Source organism: Protopterus annectens, chromosome 9.part0 (assembly GCF_019279795.1).
Source record: "Protopterus annectens isolate FY-2018-M chromosome 9.part0, PAN1.0, whole genome shotgun sequence".
Taxonomy (NCBI): domain Eukaryota; kingdom Metazoa; phylum Chordata; order Ceratodontiformes; family Protopteridae; genus Protopterus; species Protopterus annectens.
Genome location: NC_056743.1, coordinates 589953120 through 589976658, shown reverse-complemented (window position 1 = coordinate 589976658; position 23539 = coordinate 589953120). Strand labels below are relative to the sequence as shown.

The 23539-nt window shown below is 43.2% G+C and overlaps 1 protein-coding gene across 3 annotated transcripts in view; it reads left to right on the top strand.

Moving 5' to 3' along the window:
* The window catches only part of FAM136A (family with sequence similarity 136 member A), a 167536-nt gene extending 144347 nt beyond the window's left edge, over positions 1–23189 (top strand). For 2 of the 3 annotated variants that reach the window (XM_044083136.1, XM_044083134.1), the window contains exon 3: positions 22718–23189. In XM_044083136.1, coding sequence (XP_043939071.1) covers positions 22718–22906 — 189 coding nt within the window. In that variant the 3' untranslated portion in view covers positions 22907–23189. The remainder of the gene's footprint in view (positions 1–22717) is intronic. The other variant, XM_044083135.1, reaches the window with a different exon arrangement.
* The last annotated feature ends 350 nt before the right edge of the window (positions 23190–23539 follow it).

Here is a 23539-nt window from a genome sequence, read left to right as displayed (position 1 = left end):
GCACCCCTGCACTGCCAAGCTATAACTCATTCCACACCTTTCGGCCCCAAAACCTGGACCAAAGCTCCAAAGGCAGTGGTGTTTTCATATTCATAAAGGATGCGCACACCTTCAGACTGGTAGCCCAACATTACACATCTGAGATACTTCAGGTGCAGCTAACATTGGGTAAGACAGCGATTCAGGTTGTAGCCTGCTGTAGGTCCCCAACCATGTCCCAAGACTCACACTCTATGTTCTTAAGCACCCTTGAATATTAGGGTCCAACCTAACACTCTCATACTGGGCAACTTCAACCACCCCTCCATTAACTGGGAAAACTACTCGTGTACCAATACAATTGCCCAACGTTTCCTGGAATTCATTAATTCTAATGCACTGGACCAGTTCGTTCTTACCCCCGCTAGAGGTAGCAACATCCTTGACCTGATCATTACTAACATGGGCGACCGTTGCTCTACACCAGTAGTCAACTCCTCCCTGGTTAGATCCGACCACAAACTAATCACTTTGGAAATCCCCCCCCCCCCCCCTGCATAGGTAACCACCATGAAAAACATCTCCAGTCCTAAAAACAGACCTGGCTAACTTCACAGCACCCATGCAAATGGAGAATAGTTGCATGACCGCCGAATCATACACCAGTGCACCATACGAACACGTACACAAATGCATAGATCTCGCCATACCCACTAGAACCAAGACGCTCTCCTCCAAAAAAAAGGAAGCCAATCTGGTGGTCCTCTGCCATAAACAAACTCTACAACAGGAGGAGGAAACTGATGCGGTATAAGGTGATGTCCCAAGACTGGAAAAATTCCTTATCAGCCTCAACAAAAAGTTGAGATCCCTCATCAAATCGTCTAAAGCTAGCTATGAAAACAGAATTGCAGCAGATAGTAAAGACAACCACAAGGCCATCCATAGTTATGTAAAAAATCTCCATGGCAATACCCAGATTTGCTCTGAGCTATTGCACAATGGTACCTCTTATACTGAGCCAAAAGATATTGCCAGTATATTGGCCGACAGATTCAGTGCCAACTTTACCCCTGTCTCCCCCCCAAAGGACCAGTCACAATACCAGTAGATTGCAAGGCACCCAGTATTACTGCTGCACAGGTTAAAGCAGCACTGTCCAAGGCCAAGAATACAGTTTCTTTGGGACCTGACAATATCCCTGGTTGTGTTCTACATGAACTACAGAGTGAACTGGCACCTCGCCTGTGTGCCCTGTTCAATTACAGCCTCACCTCAGGCTTTGTCCCTACCGAATGGCGCACTGCTACAGTCATCCCTCTCCACAAAGGAGGAGCGACTACAGACCCTGGGAACTATCGCCCCATTAGCCTGACGAGTCTGAGATGCAAAGCTATGGAATGCATCATCATGGAGCTAATAAACAAGGATCTAGGGACTCTCCAAACTCTGGATCCCACACAGTTTGGTTTTGTGAAGTGTAGATCATGCCTGCTCAATTTGGTCAACTTCTTTGAGTCAGTAACCAGAGCTGTGGATGAAGGCAAGGTGGTTCATACAGCCTACCTTGATCTGGCCAAGGCCTTTGATACCATTTCCACTCAGGAGTCATAGAAAAACTCACAAAGCTAGGCATCAACCAGTATATCACTAGGTTGGTTGCAAACTGGCTCACAGGTAGAACCCACAGTGTGAAAGCTGACTCCAAGTCAGACTGCCGACCAGTCACGAGTGGAGTCCCACTGGGTTCGGTCCTGGGTCCTCTTCTGTTTGGTATCTAGTTCTCTGAAGTCCAAGCCAACATGAAGGGACTCTGGCTAACAAGTTCACAGACGATTGCAAGTTGGGAGCTGTTATCAACTCCCCAAGTGATGTTGACATCCTACAGAAAGGCCTCACTGTGAGCAACGACTGGTGTTAGAACCATGGCCTTAAGCTCAATGCTAAAAAATGTGTCGTCACCCCCTTTGGGAAATAACCCGGTTCCCATGAATTACCACATCGATGGTAGTCCACTGAACACAGAAGGCGTTATAAGAGATGTGAGAACACAGGTTGACAGCAACCTCTCGACCACCACATTGGCACTGTGGTCAGAAAGTCCTTCTGTGTGGCACATCTCATTACTAAGGGTTTTGCATCCAGGAAGAAAGAGGTCATTGTCTCCCTGTACTCTTCCCTCATTAGGCCAGTCATTGAGTACAATGCCCCATTTGGTATTTACCTCACTAAACACCTGCAACAACTGGAGGGACTGCAAAAGTACCTCACAAAGAGGATCCTATGCCTTAAACATTTGTCCTATATGAACAGACTAAAAAAAATCCAGCTATTCTGTGTCTCATATTGCCTACTTAGAGGCGATCTGTGCTTGACTTACAAAGCCATGTCTGACCCAGCTCTGTTAGAAATGCTACATCTAAAGAAATCCCAATCCTTCCACACCACACGCTCCAGAGACCTCGACCTCATTACCACAATCAACATACCATGCTGGCGGGACAGGTTCATAACCCAGAGACTGCCCATGCTATGGAATAGACTTCCCATACATGTCAAGCAGAGCACCTCACCGGCCCTCTTCAAGAGAGATTTTGATGAGTGGATGGGAAATAGAAAGTTCACCCCAGACATCACTCCAGAGGCTTTACTTGACAGAGGCAGTGGGAACTAAGGTCGGGTGGCATGATGCCAGGTTAATCCTATGGGCTAGGCTTGTAAAGGCTCCAGGGCCATTAGCCTAGTACACACCTATGAACATGTAAAAAAAAAAATGACAGGATCCACACAAAACTGCTTTAAATAGCTGATAATAACCACTCTGTAGGCCTCCACGCCACACAATTGTTCACAAAGCAGCCACTGAAATCCAAGTTGGTAAATAATCCAATAAGGCTTTATTAAATATCCAAACACAGTTAAATTCATTGTCGAGCGCTTTCATTCCTACACACTCTATATGGGACTTTTTCAGAACAGTTAATGCATTATGACTCATCCTTTATATACTAATTCATTCAGTTAGTTCAGTTAACTAATTAAAATCCCCTGGGGATCACTTCAGTGGCTCTGCTGGACAGCGGCTCAGGGAACTAATCTAAGGGGGCGGCAAAAGCCAACACATTCTGGTTAGGCTTATAAATGCCGTTGGGCAGATAGCCTAGTACCTACCTATGAACCTACATAGGTACTATCCCCTCTTTTTTATATCAAACTGTTAAAAACATAAAGTATGTATGCATATATATATATATATATATATATATATATATATATATATATATATATATATATATATATATATACTATAAAAATTGTAAAAAAAAATTATAAATTACAGAACTTTGTTACATTCCTCATCCTCATAATAAATTGGCATTGACAATGCCACAAATATACTAAAACTAAGTGTAAAATGTTTAAAAAATACAGATGCCTTAAGTCATCACATAATTAATTAATTGAACTAATTGAATGAATTAGTATATAAAGGATGAGCCGTAATGTATTGATTGCTCTGAAGAAGTCCCATATAGAGTGTGTAGGGACGACAGCTCTTGACAATGCATTTAACTGTGTTTGGATCTTTAATAAAGCCTTATTGGAGTATTTACTAACTTGGATTTCAGTGGCTGCTTTACAAACAGTTGTGTGGCGTGGAGGTCTACGGAGTGGTTATTATCGTTTATTTGATTTATTGAGCAACCTTTCTGCTGGTTTGTTTTGCTTTAAATAGCTAGACACAGCACAGAACCCACATAAAAAAGCAGTGGGAACAGCAAACCACCTTCAATTAACAGCCTGTAATTTCAGATTCAAAGAAAATGCAGTAAATTACATAAAATGATGGAACCTCTTAAAATCGATTTAAATAGTTAGACAACGTTAAGTGCAGTGCAGTAAGTATACTTTCCTGCTGAGTTGAGCAAAATGTAGTCAAAATGCCTTGTTTGGCTTTAGCTTCTGCACAGGAGCTTCAGTAGGTATAGCATTTTATTATGCCTTGTCAAGAGTCACAGTACCTTGTGTGTCACAGTGAATAATTATTGTGATATATACTGAAATTGTATCGAATCTGTATAGTCCATGAAAGTTTTTATGACTCCCTTAAAAGTCATTGTAGCAGCATGCACACTCCATTTTTATTTACAGTCAGAAAGCCTGCTTACTAGTGCTTTAAGTTTTTATTTTATAACTTTGGAGTCTGCAGCCATATAGCTGACTTGGTACCATTTTATTTGTTGAAATTACTGACAGGACTGATGTTATAGAACACACACAGACACACAGTTTACCTGCTGACCTTGGAAGGGCAGGACGTATATAACTTCTCTGGCAACTGTGAGACATCTCATGCTTAGATTTCTCTGCACTACACATGTTTTTATAAAAACTATAACCAGTATATGTGGGTTGTTGTTAGCGCTAAGGACACCTGACCTAGAAACGGGGATAAAAGATCACTAGTCCCCTTCTGGTAAGTAGAAGCTAGTACAGAACACCCATACAGCATGTTTAAGCTCTGTATGAAGCCCCCAGGATACCAGAGGGAATGGGGGTTTAGGATGAGAAGAACAAGGACAAATATGCTGTGGGAGTGGTATTCAAGTAAAAACACAGCATCTGTTTGTAGTAAAACCATTGTGGAGATTCTTGCTATGCAAAAAGTCAGTTGCCACCCATTTTATTAAGCATGGTTGTAAAATGGTGAAGGAGAAACCAGCTATATTAAAACTGTAATCTCTGCTGAACTATGTAGTGATGGTTGTAATTTATGTAAACCAGCTATTACTATATTGTCTTTTAACATAACAGCTATGTTGTGGGATTTTAATACAGTGATGCTTCTGCATCACATCAAAACTGAACTAATTGAAGCTTCAACCACGTGAAACAAAGTTACCAAAATTTCAGCTCAGTGCTGAAGTGTCTTTCAGCATGGGGGCTCTAGTCTCATGGGAGAGCTTCATCCCCCCCCCCCAACTACTAACTCTGCAGTTTTACATGCAGAAAATTACTTTGGGCACACAAATGGAAACCACTTTGGTAGGGATTTCCAGGGGGGGGGGGTGGTGGCAGTGATCAGTGTGTTCTACATTAGGAAATAGAAACTGACAAGTTTAAACTTCTCCACTGTACACTCAATCAAAAGTAGAAAAAAAACACTGTAATGCATGTTATATAATGGACTGTGTGACACGTGTCCATTTAAACAAGCTAGCAGACCTTTGGTGTGTGTGTTTCATCTATTTAGGTCTATTTGCTCCCCCCATGTATACTTCCTGTGGTGAAGGCCGGGCAGTAGAAGTCCCAGTCATCATCCATCAACTGGTATGGGACCATAACCTGGTTGTACACTTAGACAGAAAGCTAAGGCAAACAAGTGCCTCATGACCCCCTCTCTCCTGCTTTCCCTTACCTTTATTCTGCTCAGGCTACATTCCTCTCGTATCCCAGGTGGAAGTACAGCATTGGGCAAATGTGGCATTGTTAGAAGAAGGTGAGCAGGCTGTTGTCCAGTGTGTTTATGTAACCCCTCCAGCAGACAGTATACTTGCTGACCTAAGTCAGTGAGCTTGTGGGTGGTCACCTTTCTTCTGCATCATAGTATCACTAGGCTGTCTGTAGGGCCTCACTTTAACACTGTGTTTACCAGTGCTTTTAACATATGGCCTTTTCTGACAAAAAGATGCCTTCGCCCAGAACAATGTCATGTGTGGAAGCAGAAGTTAAGCAGTCATTAGTAAGTTCTCTTGTGTGCATCTAGCCAGAATTAGCTTGGATAAATCTTCCAGTCTTCCTGATCTGCAGTTATACGTGATGAATGAATGTCAGGATTTCCACAACTGCTACTGTGTGCAGAGAGTGACAAGGTAACATTATGTGCTGTAAACAAATGCTCTCTTGTTTGTCCATTCTACCATTAAATGCCCTTGTCTTTGCTACTAAATCAGCTAAAAACTGTTGTTTCCATAACAATTTCTTGAGGTTTAGGCTGTCCTTCCTTAACTATAAATAAATAAAGAATGTGCATGGTTGCCACACACGGTGCAAGTGAAACTTCTGTAAGGAAGTGCAAAGGAGCTTGTACTGTACCATTTGCTTTATTTCACACTTCCTTACAGAGGTTTCACTTCTACCGCACTTGGCAACTACACACATTCTTTTTTTTTTTCTTCTTCTAATTCTTCTGTGTGGAATGGATCGGGATTGTAAATGCGATGTCTATGGAGGACAAGTTCTGTTATAATCTGAAGTTAGCACTAGAGATCTCAGCTCTTATCAGTGAAGTTAATGGGACCAAAGGCTGCCAGTCTTCAGGGACAGATCTTCTTTTGCAGACAGCAGGACAAGACATATATGTGGGCAGTAGCAACAGTACGTGCACACTGCCCACAAGAAATCTTTGTACTTTCTGTTCTGTTTCTTGATTTACTAAACTAAGGGTTATAATAACTGATTTTATAGCAGCAAGCAATGTCTTGTCTGCAAGGAAGTACACATTTACAGATTACTTGTGTAGAAGTCTTCAACAGTCCCCCCCCCCCCCCCCAAAGACTTTTTGTAACTGTCAGGGCATGGGATATATCTGTGGGCATGAGAGCAGTACACACTGCCCACTGAAATTACTCATTTTCCTTCTTTAAAAACTAGTGGTGTGTGTGTGTGTGTGTGCACGCGCTGGCAGAGTTTGGGTTGGAAGTCGCACTACCTCTGTATGAGGTAGATAATCTATCTTTGGGTGAACCTTTTAAAGAGTATTTTTTTTAGGTTCTTTTAACTATGATATAACAGTCTAGACCAAGGGCATTTGCTACATGTTATACTAACCAAATTGTCATAATAAATTATAAAGGGTAGAGAGGGGAAGTCGAGGTAGATAGCATTTCTGAAAATGGTGAACAGCATAGGGTCCCAAGACAGATCCTTGAAACACCTTGTGACAAGTGGACAGGAGATGAAGAAAAGATTCATCTTCATTTTTTGTCATAGATAACCAGTTAATACAGTCTACCTTGAGACTAGTGACTTGTAACTCATTTAGAGACCATAGTTCCACAGAGCTAAGATTGTTTTACTTTACTTTCATGTTGTATTTTTCATCTCTCTTACCAACCTAGTACTGCACACTGCTATTACTCGTGTTTCATTCTATCACAGTGGCCAAATTCATAATCCCATGTTGTCTTTTTCCTGGGAATGCTATCCCTGCTGGTGTTACCAAGATGTAGGCACCCAATTCCTGGCTAGGGAACTCTTCAGGAGGGACATTTTATCTTTAGGACACTGCTAGTCCACTATCTGTAATACCCTAGCCACAGGTCCAACTCGCCACTTACATTCATACTCGCCACATTTAGTGGTACATATTGGAATGTGGAACCAAATTTTTGTCCACGAAATCTGTGAGAAGGGACTTCATCAATATGGACTGTGCTGTGGGTGAACCAAATTCAGTTAACATTCTGGGCACTGAATAAGCCATCTTAGGAGGAATCAGAATAAAAGGTTAAGGTCATGTCACCCATCACCCATGCTGAGAGAGGGGTTACTTTATTCCTTCTGCAGGAGCGTTACCTGGGAGAGGACCCCAGTACTGTCCTGGACAGGAGCCTCATAGCACAAGCTTGGCAAAGGAGTGCATGCACTTCACCAAGCATCATGAGTCCATGGAAGCACTCATTTGTGAGTAAGTTGGCATACTCGCATTATACACCTGTCATCCTGCTAGAGGTTGTCACTGGCTGTGACCTCTCCCTGTTGACATCTTCCAGTAACAGGAGCAGGGAGAAATGAATTATCCTGCTGGGGACATGGCTGAATAGTCACAAGAATTGGGGGAGCAAAAAAAAAAACTCTGGGCATTCATATTTAGCCTTGTAACCCTTATTGCCACCCCACCGCTTGGAGTGTACATTTTGCAAGTTTTTAGGTACATGTTTCTTAAACATTTAGTCTCAAGTGCTAGCAGAGCCAGCTAAGTATGGGCACACCTAGCAGCTACTGCCTCCCAGGCTCCACTAGATGATAGCGCTGATTGAAATTTCTTTATCCAGAATGAAAGAACTGGCCTTTACATGCTACATGTGAGCTAACGGTTTCAGCACCAAGGAATATATTCTGACCCAACTCACATGTATAATTGGAAAGAGAGTTTTTACATCACTGGGCCTGCTGATTATCTTTTAGGTAAACAGGAGATGCATCTGTAAGCTTGCCATCCTCCATTCCTGTACAAATATACATGTATTTGAGATTTACTCATGTACTTTATATTTAATCCTAGGTTCTGCTATTGATTTTGAAGTGAGACACACAGCTAAGGCCATTTGGTTTGTAATCCAGGGTCTGTAATGAGTGTGTTTTGTTATTTATGTAGCCAAGACTAAGGTGAGTGATAGCAAGTCTATAGTATGTGAGTGAAGTGCATACACTTGAATGGAAGATGGAGTTCAAGCCTTTTGAAGGCAGTCCATTGAGCTGTTATTGAATGTAAGAATTCTATGGCCCAAAATTAGGCCTATTGTCTCCATATACAAAAAGTATTATGATAGTGAGAAGGTGGTGTTTCTTTCAAGCTGGTAACTAGGGAGAGGGCATTACTGTGGCTTGCTGACTTCTCCTTAAGTGGAGTGGGGCATCTAAAGGGAAGGAGGAAGAGCAACCATTTATTAACATGTTTTGTGAGTGGTATTCGTTACAATAAGAGCATAAAGGGCAATGTAGGATGTGAACATTTTGATATATGCCCTGGATTGAATGTGCTAAGATGGGAAGAACAAGTAAAGGATGAGTCAGACGCAAGTTGTAGTAGAATAAAAAGTAGAGTGGTGGTAATGGAGGTTGGTAGTGTGAGAGAGGTCCACAGTAGGTGGGTGGATGATAGCAGGTGAAGTCAGATAGTGTGGTAGATGATATGCTGGGAAATTGTGTGTAAAACTGTACGCACCATAACAATGGATGTGTGTAGTCCATTTTTATTCTTCCGTAAGTGATGGGTCTTGGATCAGACCTTGGATCCAGTTCTGCCGCTTCACTAGATTAACGGATCCGACTTTTGATCTCATTCCTTACCCATAATGCCCCACCAACCTAACATACCTCAGATCAAGTTTGCTCTATACAGAATAAATAGAAAAAAAAAACAGCAGAGATAAAACTGGAGCTCAAACAAGCAACAAAGAGTTCCCAAGAAAACTCCCATAGGTGTTCTTCAGGAAAAAAGAGAAGGGGGTGGGGAGGGTGGAAAGTTAAGAAAGAATGAAAATGGACAGCACAGATTCATCATTATGGTGAGTACATAGCTATCTGATGTCTTCATTTTCGTTTATTCCTCAAATGATGGGACAGAGTCCCCAGCTAGATGATCCTTTGGTGGTCCTCCTGGAAGGATATGTTGGAATACTGTAGAGCCAAAGGCAGCTCTGTTCCTAGATATCAAATCCAACTTGTAATGAGCAATAAAGGTATGAACATTGGACCAAGTGGCAGCTGCACTGATGTCATCAATCAAAGCTGTTGACCAAAAGGCTGAAGAAGTCGCCACAGACTGCAGAAACATGGGGAGTAGAGGTAATGGAAGATAAGCGTAGAGGAAACCAGGGGGCAATTGTGGACTAGAGAATCTCTCGGTGACTCCCCTAGAGGGAGGGATCAGAGTGAACAATCTGTTGCACTTGTTAACGGGGAAAGCAGAGAGATCACAACATAGCTGATCCCATTGATGGAAAATTCCTTTTGCCACTTTGACGTTGAGAGACCACTTGTGAGGCATCAGAATGGACCTGTTTAGTGTGCCTGCAAACACCGTGGATTTCCTTGGTATATATTCATTGCAGTGAGAAAATGTTCAGAAGGGATCACGTATCACCTCAGTCTCATTGCCTCATGACAAGAGGGTAGGACCTGGGTGTCAAGTCCCCCAATCTACTTTGGCACTAAAAAGAACCTTGAGTAAATTCTGGCTCCTACCTAGTCTGGGGGTCATTTTGGATGACTGTTTTTTCCAGCAGCTTTCTTATTTCTAGAGCTGCTGCATCCCTCTGACTGAATGGATCATCGGTGACCTTCCTCATTTTTATGGAGGGAGTTTGAGAAAATGGTATGAAGTACACCCTAGATATGATCCTCTGCATCCAGGAGTCTGTTGTGATGGATGCCCAGACTTCTAAGTGCAGAGACAAGCACCCCCAACTGCCTCCAGAGAAAAACAGCCAAACAGCCTTTCAGGAGCACTGATAGGGTTTATCCAAGAAGGAATCCCTAAAACCCTGCTAATGCAGGCCACCTCTTCTGCAAGGACAGCATCTTCTGTTGGAGTTCCCTCCTCTGCTTCTGGGAGAACCATCTCCTCATGAGGAAAAGGACTTAGGATTTACAAAACCATCTTTTTCTACCTCCTCATTGATTTCCTGAAAGGGTCTCTGAGGGGATGGTAGAGAAACAGATCCTGATGGCAGACAAGGGCTTTCCTTCCTGCTCACTTTTGGGGCGCATTTCTTCACTTTTGGGGCCAAACAAAGAATATCCACCAAACAGGGCACTAAAGAATGAAGACTTGAAGGGATCTGCAAAGTTACACAAGTGCATCCAGGCATGTCTTCTGATGGCTATGCTTGAACCTATCACCCTTGATGTGCCCTCTTCAGCATGGGAAATCAACCACATGGACACATTAGATATGGACTGAATGGTGGCCAGTTGTGAAAAAAAAAATATTCTGGTCCTCCGCAGACATGGGTTTAGAAAGAGATTTGGAGAGCTCCTTTATGAAATCTCTTTGCAGTCTGGTAAAATGTGCCAAGTAATTTAACGACCTCAGGGCAAAGGTCACTAAAGCGTAGTCATGCTTCCCAAATCTGTCCAAGGCCCTAGATTCCCTGTTAGGGGGATGGGCATATGTGATCTGCACTATGAGCTCCTTTTTGGTGGCCACTGCTACAACCATAGAATTTACTGGGACCCCTTTACTCCAGTGTGTCCAGTCTTTTGGGTGGGCTAAAAATTTATCAGGTCATTTGGGAATTAGCCCTAAAGTATCTGGTCCCTTCCATGCACGGAGTGAGACCAGATCTATTAGCTCATTAGCTGGAGGGGTCATGTAACCAGAAGGCTTCCAGAAACACTGACTCCTCCTGGGAAGGAGGATCGGAAGACCATCTTTTTGCTTTCAAATTTCAAGTATTTTTCCAAAGGAAATATCCTCAGCGTGGAGATGTGGGGCACCATTCCCCTTCATCAAAATCAGTGTCTTCAGTGAGAGATTCCTGAGGGGAATCCAGGTGTCTACTTTTACACTTCCTTTTCCTAGGGACCTTATTGGTGGGATGGTCTGGTGAGGTAGCAGAAGAGGCAAGGAAAACCCTAGAGACTGACTAGAGGCTTGCTTGGGTAAACTGTCCTGGTAGCATAGAGGTGAGAGGCTGAGAACTCAAACCCACTGGTGGAATAGAAGCAGAATCCAGGGAGAGCAAAGGTGTCCTAGCTCTAGGCAAAGAGATAGATGGCTGTCTGCACTACCTCAAAAGCAAAGCATCTAGCTCTCTCCAATACCTCAAAGGCAGAGGGTCTAGGAGAAACAGAAGTCCACAGCACCAGAACAGAAGACTCATGCTCTAGTGAACCCTGAACTTTTCCAGAACCCTGCCTCAAAGAAGTAGTTGGACTTAAGCTGTCCAGCACCAAAACCCCTAGGAGCAAAGACAGGCTGCAGTAACTTCAGAGTCTACTCCAACCCTGGAGCCACTGCCAATGCGTCAGCTCTTAGAGTCCTCCCTCTCCAAAAACAGCAGAGCGAGGTGACTTAGAGACACTGTCTGAGTCAACCACCTGTCTTCATATCTGACGACGACATCCTTGGGGCTCTCTCATATGAGGGCTCCAAATCCACAGGTTGGATCAGAGAAGGGTATATAATTATCGATTCAGAGGAGGGCAGGCTCACAGGTCCAGTGAGAGGTGGAGATGGGATTACTCCCACCTGGATCTGAGTGCTGAGGAACTTCCTCATCATCTTGTCCACCTCTGCTTCAGACAAGCTCCTGGAGGACGTTGGGGAAGAGCTGGTTGATGGTGGTCTGGAATGTCTCTCAGGTGTTTCTTGAAAATGAAAGATGAGTTAAGGTTGAGGGGAGATCAACTGCAGTGAAAACCTAGGCAAATGGGTCCGAGGCGATCTTGGCTTTGATGCATTCAGATCCGACTATATCAGATCTGATTTTTTGGGGTCTATATTAGAACATTGAATGTTCTAAATAGCAAACGCTCTAAAGAGTGAAAATGCAGGACCTCAAAATTGTTATTGTGGGGGGCTGTGCCCCCCCCCGTTAAATATATATATTCCAACCCCAAGATTGCACTACAGTGAGGAAAGGGCAAATATTCCGATCTTCACTGCACTGCGATACTGAAAAAAGCACTTCGGGGTCCTGCATTTTTGCTCTTTAGAGCGTTCTCTATTTAGAACATTCAATGTTCTAATATAGACGCGATTTTTTGGAAATCTCGACAGGCGGCTCGGAGGACAGAGCCAATGTACAGTCTGGTGTCCTTTTCCTAGGGTCCTTATCCTTGGAGGGTGAATCAGTCTTCCTTTTTCAGACCTCTTTGAGGGGGGTTTGACACCCAGTCACTAGAGAGGAAGAGGGAAGAAGATCTTTTAGGACCAGCTTATTTTTCCTGTCATTAAGGGCCCTGGAATTAAAGCTAGCACAAACAGAACAAATTTTCAACTACAGAGTATTGAAAAGATTCACTCTAAGGCTCGAGTGAAGGAAATATGCATTTGATTGATATGACTGCAAAATGAGATCTGAGGTATGTTATGTTGATGGGACATTACGGGTAAGAGAGGTGCTCAAGAGTTGGATCAGTGAATGTAGTGAGGCGGCTGAGGTGGATCCAAAACCCATCAGTTGAGGAATGAATGAAAATGACAACATGAGATCAGATATTTGCAGTAAGAGGAAACCGGGTAATAATATCATAATGTGAGATGTGTTTACAGTTGCATTCCCTTTCTTCCTTCTAATGCATAGTGCGAGAGATGTTTGCAATAGGGGACTGGTTAACAACAAAAGGGTGAGATTAGGTAGTAGGAGAGCACAGAGTAAGAGGAGAGAGGATGAGAGAAGGTGAAATAAGGGAATGTGAGGAACATTCACAGTAGGAGTAGAGTGGGTAGTGAGAGAACAAGATCAGGTAGTGTGCAAGAGAAACTTTGTTGAGAATCGGTAAAAAGGTGAGTGAGATAAGATCACATGAAAAGTGGAGACATGATTATGAAATGGTATGTAAGAAAGTCCATGAACTGTATTAAGTAACAGGTTGTTCAAAACTTGGAGGTGGGTTTAAAGAATATAGGTATTGCTGTGTTTCCCAGAAAGAAAGGACAGAGACACTTTGGGACACTGAGTCTTTTCATAAAGAGAGAGGGCATTGTGATGTTAGTTACTGTGGAGAAAATAAGCTCTGTAGAGATGCAAGAGGGAGGGCGGCTGCGGTGGTGCAGCAGTTAGCGTTGTCGCCTCACAGCAAGAGGTTCTCTGGTTTGATCCACGGCTGGGGTGCCTTCGTGCGGAGTCTGCATGTCCTCCCTGTAGTCGCATAGCTTTCCCCCGGGTGCTCCAGTTTCCTTCCACATCCCAAAGACATGCTGTAGGTGGATTGGACACACTAAATTTGGCCCTAGGCATGAGAGCATGCATGTGTGCGCTTTCTGTAGAAGGTTGGGTGCCGGGCTAGCAACTCGATACCGTAAAACTCCACTGCCAATCATGAGCGGACAGGTGATCCGCTGTGGCGACCCCTAACCGGGAAAAGCCGAACGAAGAAGAGATGCAAGAGGGAAGATAAAGATTTGGATGAGATATGGTCAGAAAACAAAGTAGTTTTAATAGAAGGCTAGCCTCAAAGCTTTGGTAAACAGCAGATGTGTGTCTTTATCTGTGTGTTGGTGTGTCTTTATCTGTGTGTTGGGTAATAGCGGAGTGCCCTTTGTAGACTTCACACCTAAAACAGTCTTGAGTGGATGGGTGGGGGCCTGACCTGACCATATTTAATAGTCCTAGAATGGAAGTGAGGATGTAGGAAATTAAGTGATCACATCACTCTTAAAGTGTTGAACTGATAGAGGTTGTAAGATGTGAATGAAAAGGAGAAATAATGCTGTGTGCAAGTAAGTAGAAAAGTATAAACACAGAGCCAGGATATAAGGTGATGAACCACAGAATTTAGTCATTTTAAAGGGTAAACTTAAGTAAATCGGAGTATAGTAAAAAGTATCACTTGTCAGTTCTTGGCAGAGAATTTTGCACTGTGTTACAGTATTACATTAAACAGAGAGTTTAAATGATGTTTTTGCTTGCATGTTAATAAACAGGCATTTAATTTACTATTCACCAGTTTGCATACTGCAGTTTAAAGTTAATTGCAGTACTTGCAACCAAGGTGAATGAGTTTTCCTGCAGTTACAATAGTACTTTTCCCACCTATCTGCAAAAGGTTCCCTCTTCACTTACCCTTTGTACCCTTGTAGTAGGCTTCTGCAGTATTTAACATTTGGCCAAAAAAGTTGTCCTAACTAAGATTGTACAATATCATAAGTCATCTGTAGAACACATCTATGTGAATAGTAATTGACTCTTGAGAAGTGGAGAAAGTGTTTTGGTACCTATTTTTAAGAATAAGGGTGATGTGCAGAGCTGTAGTAACTACAGAGGGATAAAACTGATCAGTCATAGCTTGAAGTTATGGGAAAGAGTAGTGGAAGCTAGGTTAAGAAGGGAGGTGATGATTAGTGATCAGCAGTATGGTTTCATGCCAGGAAAGAGCACTACAGATGCGATGTTTGATCTGAGAGTGTTGATGGAGAAATATAGAGGTCAGAAGGAGCTGCGGTGTGTCTTTATGGACTTGGAGAAAGCATATGATAGGGTGCCTAGAGAGGAGTTGTGGCATTCTAGGAGGAAGTCAGGAGTGGCAGAGAAGTATGTAAGAGTGGTACAGGATGTATATGAGGGTAGTGTGACAGTGGTGAGGTCTGCAGTGGGAGTGACAGATGCCTTTAAGGTGGATGTGGGATTACATCAAGGATCAGCTCTGAGCCCTTTCTTATTTGCAATGGTGATGGACAGGTTGACGGACAAGATCAGACAGGAGGCTCCACGGACTATAATGTTTGCAGATGACATTGTTATCTGTAGTGAGAGTAGGGACCAGGTTGAGGAGACCCTGGAGACGTGGAGATATGCTCTAGAGAGGAGAGGAATGAAGGTCAGCAGGACTAAGACAGAATATATGTGTGTGAATGAGAGGGAGTATAGAGGAATGGTGAGGATGCAGGGATTAGAGTTGGTGAAGGTGGATGAGTTTAAGTACTTGGGATCAACAGTTCAGAGTAATGGTGAGTGTGGAAGAGAGGTGAAGAAGAGAGTACAGGCGGGATGGAATGGGTGGAGAAGATTTGTGACAGACTGGTACCAGTAAGAGTGAAAGGGAAGGTGTACAAGAGGGTAGTGAGACTGGCTATGTTGTATGGGTTGGAGACGGTGGCATTGACAAAAAGGCAGGAATCAGAGCTGGAAGTGGCAGAGTTAAATATGTTGATTTGCACTGGGTGTGACAAGGATGGACATGATTAGGAATCGGTATATTAGAGGGTCAGCTCAGGTTGGATGGTTTGGAGACGGAGAGGTGAGATTGCGTTGGTTTGGACATATGCTGAGGAGGGATGCTGGGTATATTGGGAAAAGAATGCTAAGGATGGAGCTGCCAGGTAAGAGGAAAAGAGGAAGGCCTAAGATAAGGTTTATGGATGTGGTGAGAGAGGACATGCAGGTGGTTGGTGTGACAGAGCAAGATGCAGAGGACAGGAAGAAATGGAAACCGATGATCCGCTGTGGTGACCCCCAGCGCGAACAGCTGAAAGAGAAGAGATTGACTAAGAAAAGTTGATTTGTGTGGTAGCATGCTAGACTTATTTTTGTCCACCATTTGGCACTGAATATACAGAGTGGGACTACAGTCAAGAGATGGGTAGCTAGTAGGGAGATTTTACTGCTTAAGCATTTGCAGTGTTCTATGGTTTGGAGCTGAACAACTTTTTCCAGAAAGTAGTTTCCTGCTAAGAAAACAGCGTGCCATTAGTGGTTCTGTAATTAAATGCCAGCTTTTTTCAAAGGGGCAAGCCTCCCTGCACACCCCCTGGTATTGGGGGAAAGCCATCCTTGAACTTGTGTATACCAGTTCCATGGCTGCACCAACAAAAAGCAAGAAATCTCCCTAAACAAGTGAGTCCTTGCTAGCACACACTTAAAAACCCCACTAGCAATGATTTCCTATGGGGAAACAGCATTCAGCATTATGATATGTCTTTGTTTCTGTGATCTAGTGACAGTTGGAGTAATTTCACCTTGAGCATGTGTAGGGGAGCCGCCATATGTAAACTTGCACCACTATCCTGGCTGTGTGTGGTGAAACAGTATGACTGATTTGAGGTTCAGACTGGTACTAGTGGGAGGTATATAGTGCCGTCTGCTGCAGATTGGTATGATAGTGAGCTAGTAGTTTTCTTGATGCAAATTACTACCAGTCTGAAGTGAAAAGTGCCAGTTCAAACTGATATCTGTGTGAGGTGAATAGCTCCATTATACAAAATGTAATCCATTGTCAGCATGTTACCTAGGCTAGTATCTGTGTATTGCCCATGGTTAAGCATTACTGTAAGTCTTGGCAGTATATTGTCGCTGTGTATGCTAAAATAGGTATGTCTTGTTTATTTTTATGTATTTATTTCATATTTAAGTCTACTTTGATTTCTTGTGTTTCTTTCCCAGTACATATATTGTTGTAGTTTCATATTTTGTGATGCAATTGTATTTTCTTTTGTGGTAAGTAGCTCAGTTTCTTCAACTTAAAGTTACTGTGTTAATTTTTTACATCATGAGGAGTGAAACATGTATTGTACTGATGCCAGACTGAAAACATTGCTGTGGGCAAGGACAGTCTGCACAATCTATAACCTTTAAGAATGAACTGCTTCCCCATTCCAAAACTGAAAAATGAGAACCATCACCTCACATGTTGTTAAATCCCTAAGGCTGGGGGCATATCCAGAGTGTTCTTTGCAAGTGCTGTTCAGGCTGCTTGCAGATTTAATCTGTACTACACTTCCAGCCAGTTGTCCTGAAACTTTGTACAAGCTGATGTCCTTCCATATCGGTGTTGCAGTATTCATTACATTAGGGATCACCTGCCATGGGTGGCCCAGCATCCGGCCAGAATACCAAAGCCTACAGGTTGCTTTAAGGTACACTGTATGTTACACACATGCTCCTCACATAGTGGAGGGCATAAAGGTGACATCCAGATGTATCATCCTCAGAAGTTCTATGCTGCTAGTCTGAATGCCATCTTTTGATCATTGGTCTGAATACCTATGTTCTGTTCCTGGTTTCACCAAACCATTGCAGGTAAGTGCCACATTGGGGTAAATGCCAGTGTGGGAGACAGATTTCCCCATAAAGACCGCCACTTCCACTGTTTGTTTTGCCTTTGCGCCTCACACGACCATAAGTCCTGTTCCATCTGTCAGGATGTTGTTCCTAAAACCTTATGTAGTAGACTTTCCTCTTTGGCATTGTATCTTGAGAATCAGTGTCTTAAACTTCTCACAAAATATACGTTGGAGGGAAGTTCCTGCCCCGATGGACAGCCATCGGGGGAGAAGGCCAAGAAGCCTAGACCAGAATCTTCTGCTGTTAAGTCTCTGCCGGATGTTTCTCTAGAGGTGAGTGAATGACTGGAGGTTTGCCTGGCTTTGTTGTTAGATTTCTTTGCAGCGACCGGGTTGGAGGCTGGCAAGGATCCGACTTTAAGCACGTCCGAGGAAACTTTGGAGAGGATCATTTTGGACATTCAGGGGGAACCACGATTGATAATTTCCGAGGAGCCTAGGGGTGTTTCTCAGATTTTAGTCCGAGAAGTCCCCTACTACCATTATTGAATATCATCCTGGGTCAGAGCATTCTAAGTTTTATAAGGTAGACGTCCCTTTGAAGAAAAAACAAATAAACATACTTCTCCTGCTCCTAAAGTGCCACAAAGTAAGTGGCAGGCCTTTATTCAGGGTTTGTTTAGTGCTTTGATGGCATTAAAACCTCCTCAGGGAGTTTCTTTTCCAGACCCACCTTGGTCCTCTACTCCCCTTAAAAGGTCCAAGAAGCAGGATTCCACTGAGGAGTCCCTTGCTTACTCTTTTCAGATTCCTTCTTCTTTGGACTATGGGTCAGAGGAAGAGGAATCTACCAGTCCTGATACTCCGTTTGAAGGGATTTTTTTTGTAGACACAATCTCCAGGATGATGGAGTTCTTTAAATGGAATTGTGCTCAGGTCTCCGGGATTCATAAGAGGTACTAATGAGCTGCGACAGATGGAATCTCCTAAACCTTCTGCTGTTCCACCTGTTTTGGCTGCTTTGTTGGAAGTGTTTTCCAATGCCTGTAAAGCTCCAGATTCTCAGCCCCTGGCTCCCAAGAAACCTGATGGGTTATATAGGGTGCCTGAGGACTGTAAAGTATTGTACAAGTTTCCGGCTGCTGACCCCTCAGTGGTGTCTGTAGCCTCTAAAACGTCCTCTCCCTTCCTTCCTTCTCCCAAATTACTGCCCTTTGATAAAGATAGCAGAACCATGAAACGGCTGGGTAAGGAGGATTACACCTCCGCTACCTTGGCTTTTAGGGCTGTTAATTGTCAGACCCATATGTCTAGGTATGTGTTGGCTGTCCTGTCTCAGGCTTGTCAGGTTATGTCTGATCTTCCAGACTCTGAGGCTAAAACTTTTGCTCGTTCCGTGTTAGGGACTTCCACCCAGGTGGCTCGTCATTCCATCAAATGTAGTTATGATGCAACAGATGCTTCTTCTAGAGCTGCTGCTTTTGGGTCAGTGATGAGGTATTCTTGGCTTCAGCTTCAACCTTTGCCCTTTGACATCAAGGCTAAGTTGATGGATGCCCCTCTTGATAATAAACACTTGTTTGGTGTAGCTGCAGCTGATATGTTTAAGTCCCTTCAGGATAAGGGAAAGGCTTTACAGGAACTTTTAAATACGTGTCTGTTTCTCTGGTTCCTAAATTTCAGAGAAATTGCCCCAAAAAGCCAGCCTTTATTTGCAGGCAATCTCGCCCTCCTCCAAAGGGCAAAAAGGGTGGCAAGTGGGCTCCTACTGCTAAGGCTACTCTGACTTCAGCTTCTCAGAAGCCTTCCTTTCCAGATAAACCAGGTGCTGTCTGACTATCCCATTCTTACCAGTTACTTTCCTCTCTCTCTCTCTTCGCCTCTCTCTCTTCCTGTTGGCTACAGATTATTCAGGATTCCTGGGTCCTGTCCATTATTCACCAGGGGTATTTCATGGTTTGGAAATCCCTTCCCCCTTTTATGGATATTCCTCGGCCCCCTTAGGAACAATTCTCCTTTTTTCCAGAGGTGTTTTGGTACCTTTTGACTGAGGATACTATTCAAGAAGTGCCTGTTTCACAAAGGGGGTTTTACTCCAGGATGTTTTTAGTACCCAGAAAAGAGGTTACTTGGAGACCAGTTCTAGACCTCTCTCATCCAAACACTTTTCTGAAGGTGCCCTCCTTTCAAATGTTGTCCCTTCAGACTTTGTTCCCTCATTTGCTTCCTCAGGCTTATATGGTGTCTCTGGATCTCAAGGATGTTTATCTCCATATTCTAATCCATCCTCTTTTCATGAAGTTTTTTATGTTTCTCTGTTGCTTCTTGGCATTTTCAGTTCTTTGCTTTGCCCTTTGGCCTTTCTACTGCCCCAAGGGTATTCACCAAATGCCTGGCTTCTGTGATTGCTTTTTGCAGGATTCAGGAGATCCAGGTATTTCCTTACTTGGATGACCTGCTGTTTCAGGCATCTTCTCCAGAGATCCTGTTGCAAAATCTCCATTTTGCCATTTCTCCTCTTCAGAGCCTGGGGTTTACAATACATCTCAAAAAGTCTACTCTGACTTCTTAGGACCATGTTTTTCGGGGATGCAGGATTTAGACGGCGCCTTTGCTGTCATCCCTGCCTTCTCCCAAGGCCTTGTCTCCTTTTTTCAAGACCTTCTTTTTCTGGCCTGCATCGCAGCCAGGGAGTTTCTAAGAGCTCTGAGTTTTATGGCATCCACCATCCCTATGCTCCCTCTGGCCAAACTTCACATGAGAAAGTTTCAGTGGTTCCTGAAGTTGGTTTGGCTTCAACATGCTCATCCCTTAGAATTTGTAGTTCCTCTTCTACCTTGTCTAAAGAAAGAACTTCACTGGTGGATTCGTCAGTTGTCTCGAAACCCAGGGCTTCCCTTTCACCCCCCCCCCCCTTCCCTGTCAAGAGTTGTTCACAGACGCCTCGGACGTGGGATGGAGAGCAGCTTTTGGCTCCCTAAAAGTGCAGGAGATGTGGTCACCTCTTCAACAGAAAGAGGATATCAATTTCAAAGAGATGAGAGCTCTTTTGCTGGCCCTTAAGGCTTTTCAACGTCTTTTTTCCTCAGAACCTCTCAAGGTATTTACAGACAATACTACAGTGATGTGGTATGTAAACAAACCGGGGTGGGGTGGGGGCAAGATCTTATCCTCTTTGCCGGTTGGCAGTCCTGATGCGGGATCTTGCTGTCCGTATTCAAGTGGCTCTTCAGGCAGTTTACATTCCCTCAAGTCAAAAGATTGTAGCAGACACTGTGAGCAAGTCCTTAATCCAATCCCATGAATGGATGCTTCACAGGGATGTTTCTGGACGTTGTCCACCAGTGGGGTACTCCTCATATGGATCTATTTGCCTCCCCTCTAAATAGACAGCTTCCTCTTGTGCCAGAGTCCCAGTTCCTCTGGTTTGGAAGGTGGATACCCCCTGTTTTTCTTGGAAGAGGATGTTTCTTTATGCGTTCACTCCCCTTCCCCTCATTCCAAAAGTCCTGTTCAGAATTCAACAGGATTCTCCCAAAATTTTGTTAGTGACTCCCTTTTCGCCGAGACAGTATTGGTTCCTTCTTCTTTTGCATTTAGCCAAGGGCAATCATCACAAGTTCCTTTACAGGGTGGACCTACTCGCACAAGACAAAACTCTTCAACTGACATTGTGGGTGATAGGATTTTGATCCCACATAGACACCTTTTTTTCTGAGGACGTGCTTAAGGTTCTGCAGGAAGCCAGGAAACCCACTACTAGGAAATCTTACTTGATCCAAAGGGAAGAGGTTTTCTGTTTGGTGTCTTTCTCATAACCTGGATCCACTTTCTGTGGATGTTCCTTTGCCTCTCTCCTATTTGTGTGAATTGCTCAATTCTGGGTTGGCTTGTTCTTCTGTTAAGATCCACTTATCAGCAGTTTCTGCCTGTCTGCCTTTTTTTTCTCCTTTGGCTTGTAAATTTGAAGTTAAACAATTTCTTAAAGGCATCCTTCATATTAGGCTTCCCAGGAAGCCTGTTCCTCCTCCTTGGAATCCTAATTTTGTTTTGGAAAAATTGATTGAAGCTTCTGCTGTTTCTGCTTCCTTGCAACATTGCTCTTGGAAGACTGTATTTTTGTTGACCCTTACTTTTGCCAGACGGGTGTCCGAGCTTCAAGCCCTTATGGCTCACCCTCCTTTTTTGGTGTGTTATGTCCTTGTGTACTAATGCTTCTTTTTATGTCCAAGGTGGTTAATGAGTTGTCCCTTAATCAGTCTATTAATTTGCCCACTTTTTTCCCCTCTCCGCAGTCTGCCAGTGAGAGGGTGCTGCACACATTGGATGTGCATAGACAACTCAGATTTATTTGGATAACACTGATTTTTAGGAAATCTTATCAGCCGTTTGTTTCTTTTCATCCTAGGTCCCTAGGATTAGCTGTATCCAAACCAACTATTTCTTCATGGATCTCTAAAGCTATTTCCTTTTGTTATTCTTTTCATGGTAAGAGCCTTCCTTTTCCTGTTAAGGCTCATTGTACTAGATCTGTGGCATCTTCTGGTGCTTTTTTCAAGGGTTTGGATACTAACTCTATTCTTGAGGCAGCTACCTGGACTTCTTTGCAAACTTTTACCAAGCACTACAAGTTGGATGGAATCTCCACAGCTAGAGCTGGTTTTGCTAGGGCCATCCTTCATGGCTTGCTAGAGATCTGTACTGGTCATTCCTCCTCCTCCCAAGTTTCTTCCTGAGCTTTGGCACTCTTCCTAATGTAATGAATACTGCAACAGTGATGTGGAAGGACATAGTACAGTTGTGTAAAAGCTTACCATAACTGTAGATGTCCTTCTCTTCACTGTTGCAGTATTCACCCCACCCCTCCTCCCCCTGGTCCATTTCTCTCTTGGATGCACAGATTACCTCTTCTTTTCCTTGGACTGGCATTTCTACTGGGGCTCTCAGTTCTGAGGATGATATGTCCGGATGTTGCCTTTATGCTGCATGCTACGCAAGGAGCATATGAATGGCATACCTTAAAGCAACCTAAAGGCTTTGGTATACTGGCCGGATGTTGGGCCACTGTTGGCAGGGGATCCCTAATGTAATGAATACTGCAAAAGTGAAGAGAAGAACATCTATTGTTATGGTAAGATTTTACACAACTGTACTTTCATTTAACAAGATGTGTTGAAAAGGATTGTGCATATCTGCTGGTATAGATAATTTCCATTAAAGTTAACAAAAGCAGAAAGACCCGTGCACTGCTTTCTTCTGACTCTTTCAGACTTGTCTTTTCAGGATCGATTAACTCGCTGTACAATGGACTGCAGTGACAAAGCCAAAGATGCCTTTGATTCTGGTACTAAGGAGCCAGTGGTGAAACAGTTACTCAGTTCCTGCGTTGTGAAGTGCGTGGATGATCACATTAACCTAATACCCAGCATGACAAAAAAGATTCAGGAAACATTAACAGCTATTGGAAAATAGCACTTGTAGTTTCTGAACTATACAAAATCACAGACATAGGCTTGCTGTTCTAGCTGGTATTAAAATGTTTTATACACAAAAAAACAAACCTGAAGGAAAGCTGATTATCTTGTTAGTTTTGTCTGACACAGATAACTTTACAAAGTTGTGCACAGAGGTTTTCAGATCATGTAGAATTGGATCAGGTCATTTCCTCAGTTATCTCTCAACAGAACACTAAACTGAGTTACTGATAATGAACAGTAATGTTCTACATGGAATAAAACCAGTAATACCTGATAAATCATTCTTCTTCACTGTTTGTTATGCTGAAATACTGCATGTTCCTCACCTACCTGTGCTTTCTACATGGGTAACCTTTCCTGTGGAATGAATTTTATGTATGATTGTTAATGTATTTGTATGTGTGTTTGTGAATTTATGCAGAAAATTGTTTTTCACCTCAGTGGTGTAACTGTATCAACAGGACCAGAGTAGGGTAACAGATCATTGCATCAATGCTGTTTTCAAGCAGAAGAGTATATTTTTATCCTTCACATTTTTAAAAAGGCAGCTTGCACAGTATCCCTGCCAAGGGGTGGTTAATTAAATTAGAGTGAACGTTTGGAGGATACTGCAAGTAAAATCTTGGCT